Below are 15,806 nucleotides of genomic sequence, written 5' to 3'. Positions count from 1 at the left end.
GGTCCATAGTATGTGACATCACACGGAATCCTTGTGATGTATGCTAGATACAAGCCAATGAAAAGGCACTGCCTGAGGCTGAGTTCTGTCTGTACTTCGGAAAATCTGTTGGTTGGTGGGAGAGCAGTTGGACTCTGTTGTTTCCCATACACTTGACCTTTTCCCTGACCTGTTGGATCTGGACATAGTGAGTTTGATTCCCAAGTTCTCAGTTTGGGATTTTGTCAATTGTATTTAATTATTTCTTTATTTACATTATTGGTTTGGGTAGTATTTTTTTTCTATAATTCCTTTTTCTTCATCTCAACTTATTTTCCTTCTATCACCTTCTTTTCTTTGTCATTTTTGGCAGTGTTCTTGTGTATTTTACAAATTTATTGTTATATATTAAATGCATAGGATGAGGAATTTGATCATGACTGACATCTGGCTGTATTCTACTTTGATCATATTTATCTGCTACACTTTACTTCCCAACCCATTGAATTGGACAACTACTTTGTCAAAGGGCCAAGTCCCATTAAATTGGACGCCTTATACAAGGGCTATCCCCCTGCCTGCTCATGACCTGCAGTGAACAAAATATGACACTTGTGTTTGTGGAACTGGCATGTTTGTAGTAACACTTTCACTAATTCCAAGTTTTTCCTGAATTAGGCACTCCATTCCACTGATGTCTGATTTAGGACCTACCTCAGTGAGGTGTGTATACTATGCCCTTTGGCAATTTGTGTCTGTGTACGAATCTTGAGTGTTCCTGGTTAAAGATGTCTTGATCATGAAGACTGGTCTTATTAATGTGGTGTTGAATTTGAGGTGAGCTATCAATTATTCCCATTCAGGTTTTTTTCCAATCTGTCAGTCAAGGATATTGGCTGATACTAGGATCTTTTTGAAATGTCTTATATGGTTTGGAAATTGGGGTAATATTTCTTTCATGAAATGTGCTTGAAAGTGTGCCTTCCCTCCGTTTTATGGACTACTGAAATACTGCGGATCATTGCTGCTGGTTGTTGAGATTGGACAAGTTGATTTCCAGTTTGTTAGTTTTGGGTCCTGGGATCTAGATTTGCTGCTTCATATTTATATTTATGTTTTTCGGTTTTCTTTATATTTATTCTTCTTTTGTACACTACATCCTGACTGCATCCTCCCCTCCCTCCACTCCTCCCAGTTGCCCCTAACCTGCTCTCTCCACCAGATCCACTGCTCTTCAGTTTTCCTAGAGAAAAGAGCAGGCCCCAAGGGATAGCAACTAAACATGGGATAACGAGATTCAATTAGAGTATATTTAAATTTTGTTTTTTTTCTTTTTTTAATGTGTAAATGCTTTTGAAGAAACATTTATTTTTATGTTCTTTGAGAATTTCATTTTATTTTTATTATTATAAATTTTCATTTTACATACCAACCACAGATTTCCCCGTCCTCCCTCCCCTGACCACTGAGCCTCCTCCCAACGCATCCCTCATTCCCACCTCCTTAAAGGCAAGGTCTCCCATGGGGAGTCAGCTGAGCCTGGTACATTCTGATGAGGCAGGTCCAAGCCCCTCTCCCTGCACTAAGTCTGCACAAGGTGTCCCACCATAGGCACTGAGTTCCAAAAAGCCTGCTTATGCACCAGGCATGGATCCCAATCCCACTGCCTGGGAGCCCCCTAGCCAGTTCAAGCTAAACAAGAGTCTCGCCTATCCAGAGGGCTTAGTCAAGTCCCATGGGGGCCCCTCAGCTTTTGGTGCACAGTTCATGTGTCCTCTAGTTTGGCTAGTTGTCTCTGTACTTATTTCCATCATGATCTCAATGTCCCTTGCTCATAGAATCCCTCCTCTCTCTCATTGATTGGACTCCTGGAGCTTGGCCTGGCCTTGGATGTGGATATCTGCATGTGCTTCCATCAGTTACTGCATGGAGGCTCTATGGTGACAGTTAGGGTATTCACTGTTCTGATTACTGGAGTAGGACCGTTCAGGCACCCTCTTGACTATTGCTAATAGCCTAAGGTAGGTTCATCCTTGTGGATTCCTGAGAACTTCTCTAGCACCCTGTTTCTCTCTATTCCAATGATTTCTTCTTTTATTATGTTATCTCGTTCCTTGCTGTTCCACTCTGTCCTTTTTCCAGCTCAACTCCCACCCCATTCCCTTATATTATCATTCTCCATTCCTTGCCCTCCATTATCCCACCTCACCCCCAGTTTGCTCATGTAGATCTCATCTATTTCTCCTTTGGTGGGCTATGTATGTGTCTTTCTTGGCATCTTCCTTGTTAGCTAGCTTCTCTGGAGCTGTGGGTTGAAATCTGGTTAACCTTTGCTTTGCATCTAGTATCCACTTGTGAGTGAATACATACCATGTTTATCATTCTGAGTATGGGTTATCTTGGGATAATTTTTATATATACATTTTCATAAGCAATTGCATGATACATTTCCATACATGCCTATACTGTACTTTGATCATGTTCCTCTGCACTATGTCAGTCCACCACCATATCTTTGTGACTGATACTGTGACTTTACACAAGCCTAGCCCTCTCCTTCCTGTGACCAGGAGAGACAAAGTAGTCAAAAAGACTGTTTCTGTTTGTGGACCTGCCTTGTCTCCTAAAAACTATATCTAGTTTAGCTACTTTCCTTATAACACAGCAGTTCTCTAGTCACTGTACTGAGTGTGGATTCTTCCCACAGTCTCCTTATGTGCTATGCTGTTGTTCCATTTGTTACAAATGTTACTTCTGCCATTCTGACCATGAACAAAGGCTCTTTAGTGTGTTGCTGAGATGGAGGTGAAGTATGAGGGACTCTCATGAATGATTTTCATATCTATGTTCATCAAGGAAAGGAGCTCACACTTGCTCCATTTATTGAGCTTACTTGGTGGTCGGATCAAGCTAACACTGGTACAGGGATGAGTTTGGATGTGTTCCTTTGCTTTTTCTTTCTTGAAGTATTTTCTATAATCCTGGTCTTCATTCTTCTGCAAAGCTTTGAATGATTCAGGGAATCCATGAGATCTGGGCTCTGCCTTGTTTGGAGCTGTTTTTGTTGCCAATCCACACTGGTGTTTATGACTTATGTGTTTAAGTGTTTTTATTTTATTTTAACTCAATATTCACACATGTCTAGGAATTCCTTTCATATTTTATAATTTTCTGGAGTATAAATATTGTAACATCCTAAAGACCATCTGGACTGTAGTTGTATTAGTTACAACATCGATTTTTCTATGGTGTTATTTTTATCTGACCTCTCTTTGTTTGCATCGTGGCACATCTGTGAACAGAGCAGATCATTCTTTCAGGATTCTCAGGATTTTCCTTTGCTTACCAAATTTACTTATACCAACTCTGATCTTTCCTATGATTTCTCATCCACTGCCTTAGGTTTGGGTTCTTCTAGTATTTTTATATCCTTGAAGAGCATCATTAGATTGTTTGGGATATCTCAATTTCATAACAGAGAATCCAAAGCTATGTCCTCCCCTTCTAAAAGTGCATTAATCTTTTTCTTTTAGCATTGTGTGGGGCTGAGATTGCCCTCAAGATAAAGTGGTTGAAATTGATCAGAACACCATGGGCAGCCACATGGAAGAGGACTATCTTGAAAAGGATTTCAGGATGTTAACATCTCTAGGTTGTGGTTCCTTCGGGGAGGTGAAGCTGGCCTGTCACCTTCCCACACATACACGAGTGGCTGTCAAGGTCCTTGAAAAAAACACCAACAGTGTGGCTGACATCAGTACTGAAGTGAACATTCTTCAGTCTTTAGAACATAGGAACATCGTTCGATTTTTTGACATGATCGACACACTGTCAACCACTTATCTGATTATGGAGTATGTGGCAGGAGAAGATCTGGAGAGCTGCCTCCAGGCACTGGGCTGTCTAAAGGAGGAGGAGGCTAGAGGGATTTTCCGGCAGGTGTTGTCAGCAGTCCACTTCCTCCACCAGAGACACATTGCGCACCGTGATATCAAATTAGAAAACATCCTAGTCGATGCAGCAGGAAATGCAAAGCTTTGTGACTTTGGTATGGCAATTGAAATCACAGAGAGGCAGATGTTGGAGGAGATCTGTGGCTCCTTGCTCTATTGGGCCCCAGAGATCTTGGCAAGAAAGCCCTATGATGGACTGGCGGGTGATATGTGGAGCTTGGGTATCGTCCTGTATGTCTTGGTCACAGGGCACTTTCCATACATGGAAGAAACCCTTGAAGGTATGCATAGGGTTATCACCACCACAATGTGTCCCATTCCCTACCATCTGTCAAAACCCTGTTATTTCATCATTGCCCGGCTACTCATGGTCCCTATCTGGTACCGATTCACAATCTGTCAGCTTGTGGAACGACCATGGCTGGGCCCAATTCAAGAACATGTACTGCCTGCCACCAAAGAAATCCTGCCCAAGGTCGTGGAGACCATGTGCACCATCGGCTATACATGTGAGGAGATTGTTTCATCCCTAACTCACAGGCAAGAAGATAATCATGTAACAGCTACTTGCAACATTCTCAAATATCAGCTGAGTGGTGGGGACAGCCATCAGCAAGAGCAGATGCCCTGGTTAACCAACAGCCCTGCAGTTCCTGTTCGCCTCCCTCTCCCCTTGAAGAGAGCCAGTGAACCAGCATTTACAACCAGTACACATGCTGGGAAGGGTCACTTTAAGGAGGAGGGTGTGGAGGAAAGAGGCAAAAGATGTAGAAGCTACACCATGCCTCACAGATCCTCCTTCCTGGTGGTGCTGTCCTCTTCAGACAACACAGTCCCAGAAAGAGATGCTCTTATGGCTGACGTCATCACTGCTGCAGAGGACATTGCAGTCAACAGGAATTCTGATGACCCCCTGCCTGGCAATCTCTCCTCCCCTGAATCAGTCTTGGATGAAACACCCACAGGATTTCTGAACCTGGGCTTCTGTGAAGAAGATTCATCCCAGGAGCCAGACATTCCCAGTGACCAGCCCCAGGTGGCACCCACAACATCTGGATCCAGGCCATTCAGGGTCTGGAAGCTGGTGAGGAAGCAAATTTCCCATGCACTGAGAGCACTGTGCAGCTGCTGTTGCTGCTGCTGCCTGCCCACCCCAAGGTGAGCCCTGAACCCTTGCATCAGGGGCCACAAGGAAAGAGAGGACAGTGGAGACGTATATGGAGAACAGTTGGGCCACACAGATTAATTCCTATGTTGTCTTTTCAATATGCCATTTTAATATCCTTATACCCACTCAGAAGGCCCAGAATTTGATATGTAGTACATTAGATGGCAAATTCACAGCTTCCTGTTCATGTAAAGTCCTGGAAGGTTGAGGCAAAAGCAGATAGCCGAAAATGGGGACGACAGGGTGGGAAGGAAGGGAGGAGAGTTTTTTCTAATAGGGTTAAAAGTTCCGAATGGAGGAATCAGGAAGGGAAATATAGCACAGAAATTTATCTGTCAAAGTCACTAATAGAGGTGCTTTCACGTTTCTTTCTCCTTTGAAGTGTGGAAACTGAAATGGCCAAATAGAATTCCAGACCTGGTGAGGAGTGACTGCCACAGAAGTGAGCCAGAAATCATCTCCAGAGTGCCTGCTCCCTCTAACCCAGGGCAACAGGCTCCTGCCTGCATTCATCCTCCAGCTATTGGGTCTGAGCTGCCACTTTGCATCTCTTTCAGCTTAATCCAGCTTCAGAACTGTTGTGGGACAATTGGGGTTCATAAAGCACATGGACCCCATGACCCTCTACCTTCCTAGCTTTGGTTGTGCTTGTAGGAACACTCACACTGCATGGAAAACAGCAGCCTCTACAACCAGGAATGACTTCATACCAATCACGGCTGCTCATCATCTTGGTCACTTTAAACCTCCAACTTACTCTGTGACTGCCATTTGGACAAAACAGCAAGACCTGTGTAAATCCTCTGGAGAATGGAGGTGGGTGAAAGGAGGTAAAGAGGACTAATTGGGGAACAATTTTGAGACAGGAATAGAGGACACGAGAGGTGGTATAGAATACGGAGTAGAGTCTGTCCTGAGGAACTTCCTGTCAACAAAGTAACATGAAAGAGATGTGTGTGCTGACCTGTGACAGGGGCCGTGCACAGTCTACAGCAGGAACAAACCTCCCCTGAAGTGCAGACTGGGAGGGAGCTAGAAATAGCCAGCAGTGAGGAGGAGAGGGCCTGCTCTGATGGTTCCTAGCATGTGTCAATGCACACAAGTTGAATGTTGTCTTGGAAATAACATCCTGTTCATTCCTACAGAGCTGGGGTATAGCAAGAGAAAAGTGCAGCACTATTGGTCAGTGGAGTCCCATCCTCCTCAGTGCTGAGTAAGTCTTGTCTGTTAAAGTCTCACTAAAAGAGGCACTTCCTTTATTCTTTTGGGTTTTATTTGGGGAAAGTGAATTGAATTAGAGTCTTGGTGTGGTTTAGTGCAACAGGAAGGATCCAGGCTGGAAATCTGTGTACTGTGTGATGATATGTTAGGGCTACAGGTTCCAGTATCCATCCTCCAGGTTAGGGTCTCAGCTGCCATCTTCCCCATCCTTCACCTCACTGTTGCCCCTGCACTGTTGTTGAACATCCCTAAGTAGTCACTTGTATCATCGACCCAATGAATGTCTACATCCCTCATGGTTCCTGTGGTGCCAGGGTCCATGGCATCTAAAAGGGCTGCCTCTGTCAACAGGACAGACTGGCACACAGGTCTCAGGCTTCCTTCATCTTTGATTCATTCATCACCTCCAAACTGCTTTATGACTGTCTTTCAGAAGAACTGCAGTAACTGTAAATCCAGTGGGAGATGGCAGAATGGAGATAAGGGGGAGGAAGAGGGGAAAGGAAGTGGAGAGGATGGAGAGGAAATGAGAGGACCCGTAGAGAGAGGGTGGAGTCTGTCCAGAGGAGCTTACCTGAAATGAGTCAGGAGAAAAGGAGATTTTCATGGGACAGGGGTCTTGAAAAGTGAGACCAGGAATAAATGTCTCAAACAAAGCAGAGTGTGACCGTGGGTTTATTGCCAGCCAGGAGGAGGAAAGACCCTGCTCTGATGGTTCCTGGCATATGTCAATGTAGTGAAGAATGAGGCTGCTTTGGAAAGGGGCTTCCATTCTGGGCTACTGAAGAAGGGTCTGGCAGAAGAGAAGGGTGGCTCCATCATGCAGTGGAGTCCTCTGCCACTCCTGTCTGACATGTCCTTTGGCAGATCTGATGATGTCTATGTCTTTGTCTCCATAGCCTCCTTCATCCAGGATTCCCTTGCTGTCTCCCACCTCCTGATCCAAGAATCTTACATCATTTTTTCCATCTCATGGAGGGATTTATAACTGACATTTGACCTTACATTAACATTGTTCTGCTCCAATGTGGGAAGGTAAGTAGGCCTTGCCAAGCCTGATCCTGGGTTGTTGTCTTTACAAGGCCATAACACTGGACTTCTCTATGACCAATGCCCACCATTGGGGTCAGACTCAGAAGGAAACCTTGATCATCATGGATCTCTTGATGACAGCCCCTGGTGCAGTGTGAAGCACTGGTTGAGGTGTAGTGTCTGAACTGTTTTCCAGGACACCTTCCAGGTAGGGAGCAGATCACTGAGTTGGCAAGAGGAAATGAACAGCAAATCCAGGGTCTAATTTGTGTGAATCATGGGCCTGCAGGTAAGTTTGAGTACAGTAAGTGTCTGTGTGTGGTAGAAGATGAGTCTCTGAAGCCTGGTCTGGATGTGGTAAAAAGGATCCCATGAGGTGGCATGTGACAGCATCCCTGACACAGAGGGAAAGTTATCACTGACTTGCTCAACTGAAGAGCAATGGGAGACTGAGAGATTGCAGAGGTTGACAAGGGAGGAACCAGCTTCTCTGCTGTAGTTGGCCTCCAGCTCCATTCTGACCATTTGATCTTGTCCTGTTAACAGAAACTGATGCATATTAAAGTCTTCAGCAAGGTCTTCCCAGCAGCTATCAGTGACTTCTAGAACCCTGACCATCTGGCGAGTCCCATGTGCACAGAAGAAGATCAGTCATTTTCTTCAAGAAGAGAGAGAAATTTTCAGTTTGTGGGTATCACCTGGTGTCAGACTGTGTTTCTGCTGCATATCAGTGAAGGCAGGGTTGAGAAATGTTTGAGGATTCTGTTGAATTCTAGAAATGAGATGGGGAAATTTCCTGAATCCTCATTTTATATTTTACTTTTTTTAAGACTGGATCTCACTATATAACCCTTACTATCCCGACACTCTCTGTGTAGAACATGCAGTCTAAATCTCACAGAGATTGACCTCCTTTCTCTGCCTCCTGAGTACTTCAATTACAGATGTGGACTCCCATGCCTGGATTCAAGTACTGTATGTATAGCATCAATGGTAAATTCCTCAAACTTTTGAGGGAAAAGAGACAAGTCTTGTGCTTCTTTCATCCAAACAGCTTCAGGGATTGAAGTGAAAGTTCTTTCATCCAGGATGGACTACAAACAGCAGCAAAGTCCAAATCTAACCTTCAGAATAGAATTCTATGTCCACCAGTGAACAGATACCTGGAGGTGAGAACTGCTGTCATGAATTCTTCTAGGGACCCCAGTCAGTGGGCTGGAGGAGGTATGCCCTAGCTGATACATCCTTAGAAACAAGGCACAGAGCATGAAAAGGCTACTCTCTAACCCTGTTTTTACAGGATCCCCACTGCAGTCCAGGCACAAATCCCATGACTTCAACCTGACCAACCAGGAGCGTCCAGATTGGCTACCTGGTCTAATTGATTGAGTTCTTTCCATTTGAGCCTTGAGATCACAGCTGAGGACTCAAGGTGGGTCACTGAGATAGCTGGTGCCTGTCTTGGGATGTTGGAGGCAGGGCTTTCACTTTAATGACACCAGTGGCAGAGGCAGTACATGAAGCCACATATTCTAGATAGGAGCTTCCAGTTCTACTAATCTGACACCCAGATTCTGTCTGCTTGTCTGCTGACTTCCATGGGTCCTCTTGCTCATGGGTCCCACAGTGCTTTTGTTATTTGTCAAAACCACTTTGGGTTGGTTTTAGGCCACTGAACTTTGTTCATACTCCCTGGTTAATGGAGAGCCCAGGGCTGAAGGTTTCTGAAATCGGAACCAACTGGGACTCTATGCAGCCCACTCTAGACAGTGCCTGAGGATAGAGGTGATCAGCCCCTCCCAGGAACATTGTGGAACATTCCAGGAAGACCACGGTACTATTTCATGTCCTGAGTGTTCTGTTGTTCATGTTCTGATGCCTATGACCTGCACATTTTGCTTATGAAAGAAAACAGTGATCCTTGTCTTTTGGGACAAGCTTGTCACACATAACACAGTCATCCTCAGTTGTATCTGTTTTCTGAAAAATGTCTAAATTTCATTCACTCTTGAGGGTGAGAATGTTCTTTTTATCCTGTATGCTCTTCATTTACTTATTTCACCTATTTATTTCCTTATCTCTCTGCTGAGTTATTTATTCATTTATATATTCATTGTGTGTCTTTTATATCAGTATATTGATCACACTCATGATCCTATCTCTTCACACCTGCCCTCCACTCCTACATCTGCCCAAACAAAATTTAAGAGATTAAAAGGGAAAGTAAGATAAATTTTAAAAAGGGGAGAGACTTCAAGGTTTCCTTGTGGAAGCTCCAGTGACCAAGTGTGACAGAGTGAGTCACACTATAAACCCCTCTGTCCACATGTCTTCACTTGCTAGTGCTCATTACAGAGTCACTGGTCTGGTTCCAGGCCTCGGGTTTCTACTACACTAATTTTGTATTTGATACTGTCACGTGTCCTTTGCAGTTGGCACATTAACTTGTTTCACTGTGTGGGTATGCAAATTTAAAACTCTGACTTCAAAATCACCAGTGCCACAGTACAAACCCACTTCTAAATAAAGTGACATAGTTGAGCTGGAGGAGAGCAGATGATGAGAACCAGAGATTGCAGAGGCAGCAGGAAAGAATTGGCTAAAGGATGAATTTGGAGAGAATGGAGGAGAGAGAGGGAAGGAGCCATGGGGAGAGGGTTGCAGAGTATGTCTAGCTTAAGTGCTGCATATTTCAAGTTCCCCTAGAGTCCCATTCACATGTCCTTCCTCTTTAAAGTGATGAGCTCTCTACATCAGGAGACACAGGGTGGCAACTTACAAGTTTGGCCTGAGACAGCAGAAGTTGGAGCTCTGCAGGAAGTCCAGATGGCAGTGTGCCCACTTCCACAGCATGAAGGGTCTGTGTCCAGCACAGGAGGAGGTAAGCCAACTACCACAGGTTTCCCTCCAGAAAATTCTCATTATCAAGGGAATATGTTTCAGGGCTGGTGTTTCACAGCATCCTTGTCTGAGGGGGACTTGAGCCAATATCATTTACCAATACCAAGCTTCCCTTGAATGTGCAGACCCTGTGGACCAGTCTGCAGGGGACTAACTAGCAGTACTCATTAACCTGTCCAACCTTTAGATTTCTGATCCTAGTGAATTGTTTCCCCACATGAGGGGAAGGGAGCTCCTTCCTCTCCTTCTTTTCTCTCCTTCCCAGCTGTTGTATTTGCAGCCTTCATTTATCTCTGTGTCCTGACCATCAGAAAAGACACAGCCCCACTGAATGCTGGTCTAGTTTATGTGTTTGTGAAGGGGCCTCACTCTAGGGAGTTTCATCAGAACCATATTTGTCTCCTAACAGGAAAGTGACAGCAAGCTGGAGGAAAATGGGTACCACTTCATATGGAATGCTGGGACATTGCTCCACTTTGGAAGTGAGTGGGCCTTACCTAGCCAAGGGCACAGTGGTCAGAGATGTGGGTGGTCAGCTCTCTTAAAACTACTTTGAGCCGGGCAATGGTGGCGCACGCCTTTAATCCCAGCACTCGGGAGGCAGAGGCAGGCGAATCTCTGTGAGTTCGAGGCCAGCCTGGGCTACCAAGTGAGCTCCAGGAAAGGCGCAAAGCTACACAGAGAAACCCTGTCTCGAAAAACCAAAAAAAAAAAAAAAAAAAACTACTTTGTACCCAGGTCCCACTGGGTACAGTGGTCAGGCCTAGACAGCCTTGTTAACCATACAGCTAGGGCTTTCTGCTAGGCCTTCTGCTTGCTTGACCTGCTGGGATAATTGTCTAGAGTGTTGTCAGGTGCACCTGACAGGCAGACAGCCTCTCTATGCAGTGAAGGATGGCCACTCTGAATAGGATGATTGTCAAGGCTCTTCTCTGGGCATCACATTGCTGAAAGCATCACTGAGACCACTAGCAGATGCTTAGTGTTTTGTTTCTTGTCTAAACTTGACTCTGGCTTAGGGGATAGAAAGAATGAGGCTGATCAGGCAGGTCTGCCTCAATCCCAAGAGTAGGTGGTCACTTAACTTGTATTACAGTGGACAAGAGATCCATAGATGGATAGATAGATAGATAGATAGATAGATAGATAGATAGATAGATAGATAGATAGATAGATAGATAGATATAGATGATAGATAGATAGATACATAGATAGATAGATACATAGATAGATAGATAGATAGATAGATAGATAGATAGATAGATAGATAGATAGATAGATAGATAGAAATAGCTGTATCATGGCTACAGAGGGATATTGATATAACTTGGTGCAAGTGGCACATCTCTCCCCTCTGACCCTAACACCATTGAGAAGGAACACTTTGAATCAAAGATGGTGAACATCTTCTCACACCTGTATGCTGTGACATCCATTCTGTCACTGGCCAGTGACTTAGTCTGTGTTGGGTTCCAGAGACTAGGGAATGGGGATTCACACAACCTAGCAAGGGGAACCACCCAAGAGACAATGACTGCTTGCTCCTCTGCCCATGTTTGGTCTGTATGTCAGTGAGTGACCATTAAGGAATGTCTCACCCTGAAGCACTTAACTGAACTCATGGCCTTTGGAAGGGAGCCTTGGGTAATGTGGCCAGCCATGGAATCTCTCAGGAGACAGCACATGCGGACCAGGACTCCAAACCCTAGTAATGATGGTCTCTAAGAATGTGACCCTTAGGAACCAGAGTTGATGCCTAAGAGGCCAGGTGAGTTTAATGTGAACTTTTTATATTGCTGGCCACTGCCTGGAGCATGTGGTGGCCATTAGATTGTTACATGTCAAATGTCAGATTATGATGAGGCTCACACATTCAACACACTCCTTTCCCACTGCCTATGTCTGGAGGCAGCAGGAACAGGTGCAGACAATACATGCTTTTTGTACCAAGATCTTTTCACACACTACCCCAAAGTTGCTCAGTAATACTTCCCAGTAGAATAAAGTGAGTCCAAATGATGCTGGGTATCTTGCTTTTGGACAAAGGCTGACTGGTTGGGACTGTTTAAATTCCTCCAAGGTCATTGACACAGATAGGATGACTAGTATGGTAACAGCCTGGGTCTCTTTTAGTCTCAGAGGCCAAATCCAGAACTCTCATTGACATCCTTTCTTTCCTCAGATGTGCAGGTTCTGCTGGATATGTTCAGACAAACGTCATCTTCACCTTATGTGCATCCTGTCTCATCCAGGCAAGTGTTCAGTGAGCTGGGTGCAGGAAGCACAGCGTCTAGAAACAGACATGTTGGTGAAACTGCATTTCCTTCTTGATCCTAGAGCCTGTATATTTGACAGTAGCAGAGCAGCTAGGACAAACCAATCCCTGCAATCAGGGCTTCTCAAGGAGACCCCACTGAGTTCTCCCACAGGAAGTCACATGGGAAGAAAAGGGTCATTATTCCTGCCTCGTTAGGTCCTGAATTCCACCAGAAATAAACCAGCTATTATCTGAAAGGGCACAGGTCTAGGGTGGTGAATGAATCTTTCTGCCAGCCTCATCAATGGTCTAACATAAGCTTTTTCTTCTAGGTGCCTGGCCATATCCTGAATCGTGGACCCCAAGAATTCCTGACTTGCATGTGTGCACACTGAGCATTGGTGACATGGAGGGAAAAGAGCACCTCTCCCCTCCCCTTCCTGGCAGACTAGCATGCCATTGTCTGAGCTCCAGAGAAACTCATAGGCTCCACACAGCAACAGGAGGACATGCTGTGGAGGACAATGACTTGGTTTCTCTGCCTCCATCCAACTACAGACAACCACCCCAAATTACCAACAAGTCCTGGGGAATCTACAGGAGCGTCCCCTTGTAGAAGCCTCCCAGTGGGTACTTACTGTTGAATCCTGCCCAACTTAGACCCCTTTGCATTTTGACAGTTCAGAAAGTCACCTATGCCTCTCTGTCTTCACAGATAACAAAGAAAACCTGCCTGAGCATGTAAAGAAATATCTCAGAAGAGCTTTGGGAATTAAATGTGCTTCTCCTTCTGAACTCTAGAGTGGATCTCCTGAGAAGTGTAGTATCCATGGACCACCTGTCCCAGGCCTCCACTAACATGAAGAGGCAGAACTTGAGGTCATACATTTGGCCCATTTCTCACTGGTATTATGCAGAGAATTTACAAAGAAATACTGAAGTATTTAATTAGAATTCCAACATAATTTCTATAAATTGGCATTCAGAATGTTTTGACCCCTGGAGGAGAGAAATCCAAAGCTATAGGAGCTCTCAGCTTCTACCAGTTGTTATTCTAAAGGTGACAGATGTTTGCATTTCTATAGTCTCAGCAAAATCCAGTCTGATGCTCAAACACAAGATGTATTAACCAATGTGACCTAAACCTAGAAGACATGGCCGTGGACAGGAGAGATCCCTCCAGACCCAGATCTTCTTCTTCCAGGACTTCCCACCAAGCCTCAGAGATCCATAAAGGGCTACATGGAAGTAATGGAGTCTGGATATGTGGAACAGAACAGAAAGCTCAGAAACAGACCCAGCAAGATTCTGCTAGCTGATTTTCTCATGGTCACCCATGGAAATCCAGGCAGAGAGAATGCCCTGTCCACAAATGACTCCAGAAGAAGATTTAAAATCCAATAAGAAACCCATTGAAAAATGAACACAGTCAGCATTTCTATTGACCTCAAATACAAACACTATAATGCTCACATAAAGTTATAGAAGAGGACTACATGATTTCCTGCCTTATAAAAAGGAAGGTCAGAAATAACACAGAGTAGATGAACTGTGGACTCGGGAGCCCTGCTTCCACCGGACATGAAAATACAGAAGCTGGAGCATGGCTCGAGCAGTCACTCCCCCAGGACATCCAGAGAGAGCCTGGCTCCTGACACACCCCAGCAGACATCAAATCCCTGACAGTGAACATTGTGTGGCTAAGAGGAGGTGGAGGTGTAGTGTGTGCTGTGTAGAGTGAGGATGGCTGAAACCTATCACATCACGTGGGATGGAGATGAGCTGTCCAGCTGATCTGATAACAGCACTGTATTGATGGTCCAGTCAGCTGGGGAAAGCAGCAGGTCTGACACCTAGATACTCACATGTGCTACGCATGCCTCTGCCACTATCAACAACTTATACACAGTGCCAGGACTGTATATGTATGAAGGACTGCCTTCACCCACACTCTCCATAGAGTTCTCTAGGTATTAGGCCTAGGTATTCAACTCCCTTCTGATGTCCCACATACAATTCTAGATTCTAGACCAGGCTAGACATGCCTCCAACCACAATGTCCTAAGACATGTGGAAATGTACCAGGCCCTGTTGCACACTTTATCTTCTGACAAGGACACACAGTTACTGCTTGGTTCAAACACTCCTGGAAACTACCTGCACTGACATACAACACTAGGTATAATGCAACGTGGGACACTACACCCATGCCACCTCACTTGTACTACCAGCTGTCAGACCATGATAACCAACCTCTACAACACACACACACTCACACACACACACACACACACACACACACACACACACACACAGCCTCTAATACACTTCTAAGTCTTGGGCCATGAATGACTTCTCACCCAACCACACATTGACTGCTAGGTATCCGGCATTGTTAAACCCTCAGACATACCTCACATGTATTCCTAGGTCTGGATCTGGTATGTCACCCACATAATCCTTTATTAACAGTTACTTATCCTGCCATACAGGACACTCTCTTGCTAATGTACCCAAATACTCTGCTAGTATTGGACCCCACTTGACATCTCATCGTCCACTGCCAGCGTTACTTCAAAATGTTATCAGACCTTGACAGACACCAGCTCAGCCATGAGCTGACACACACTCAGTTGTAGTGGGTAGTCATTCCAGCTTGGATCTGGAAGCTCCAACCCCCATTGAGACTCTGGCAACTGTCACGCCTACGAGGCGGGGCGAGGGGAGGTGCTGGAAACCTGAGAGTTGGATGGGCAAGCGCTCGCTCGGGGCGCGCTCTCTGCGCCTGGACCCTGGATGGTGGAGATTGATTGTGCAGAGCTCCAGAGAACACCGCTGGATTGCTAGACGCCTTCCCCAGACCCCCGCGACCTATCCATTCTTTCATTTGTAAGTCATCCACTAAATAAATCTTCCTTTTAACTACGTGGAGTGGCCCTTATATTATTCCCCAATACTCAGTCGGGATTGTGCAGAGCTTGACACCCTGTTCTTCCACTGCTCCCCTCTGACATACAGTTATCATCAAACACACTGGACACACCACCACCGCTGTGACCACACATCCACTCTAGGTACCAGGTCCAGTTTAACCTCATACCCCACATTAATTGACAGCCATTAGACAATTCTGGGAACATTCCCCCTGTCAGGTCTTGCACAATACCTAGCAATTAGCATTGACAGACCCCCTCCTTCTGCTGAAGACACACCCACACTGCTAGGCATCAGCTTCTACTGGACTCCTTCCTATGCTATACCATGTGCTGGGTCTCAGGCTCTACTGCTAGTTACT

At 45.2% G+C, this 15,806-nt stretch overlaps 1 protein-coding gene and 2 long non-coding RNA genes across 6 annotated transcripts; all 3 read left to right on the top strand.

Annotated features, from left to right (window-relative positions):
* Window positions 1-3,032: 3,032 nt before the first annotated feature.
* Window positions 3,033-6,089, top strand: LOC143270539 (putative sperm motility kinase W). The gene is made up of 2 exons (XM_076560887.1): window positions 3,033-5,090; window positions 5,483-6,089. Exons 1-2 carry the CDS (start codon window positions 3,571-3,573, stop codon window positions 5,505-5,507), a joined length of 1,545 nt encoding a protein of 514 aa, XP_076417002.1. The 5' UTR covers window positions 3,033-3,570; the 3' UTR covers window positions 5,508-6,089.
* A 154-nt stretch (window positions 6,090-6,243) lies between these two features.
* On the top strand, window positions 6,244-8,779 carry LOC143270548 (uncharacterized). 4 transcript variants are annotated; one of them, XR_013047742.1, is made up of 5 exons: window positions 6,244-6,313; window positions 7,221-7,356; window positions 7,550-7,642; window positions 7,900-8,522; window positions 8,654-8,779. It is a non-coding gene; the product is annotated as an uncharacterized LOC143270548 (long non-coding RNA). The 4 variants fall into 4 exon arrangements; XR_013047740.1 differs by having other exon boundaries at window positions 7,550-8,522; XR_013047741.1 differs by lacking the exon at window positions 6,244-6,313 and having other exon boundaries at window positions 6,320-7,356.
* Window positions 8,780-10,090: 1,311 nt separating this feature from the next.
* LOC143270556 (uncharacterized) lies at window positions 10,091-12,507 on the top strand. The gene is made up of 3 exons (XR_013047753.1): window positions 10,091-10,234; window positions 10,664-10,736; window positions 12,437-12,507. It is a non-coding gene; the product is annotated as an uncharacterized LOC143270556 (long non-coding RNA).
* The last annotated feature ends 3,299 nt before the right edge of the window (window positions 12,508-15,806 follow it).

Source organism: Peromyscus maniculatus, chromosome 23 (genome assembly GCF_049852395.1).
Source record: "Peromyscus maniculatus bairdii isolate BWxNUB_F1_BW_parent chromosome 23, HU_Pman_BW_mat_3.1, whole genome shotgun sequence".
NCBI classification, from domain to species: domain Eukaryota; kingdom Metazoa; phylum Chordata; class Mammalia; order Rodentia; family Cricetidae; genus Peromyscus; species Peromyscus maniculatus.
The sequence above is the reverse complement of the archived record's forward strand: the minus strand, read 5'-3'. Positions and strand labels throughout refer to the sequence as shown.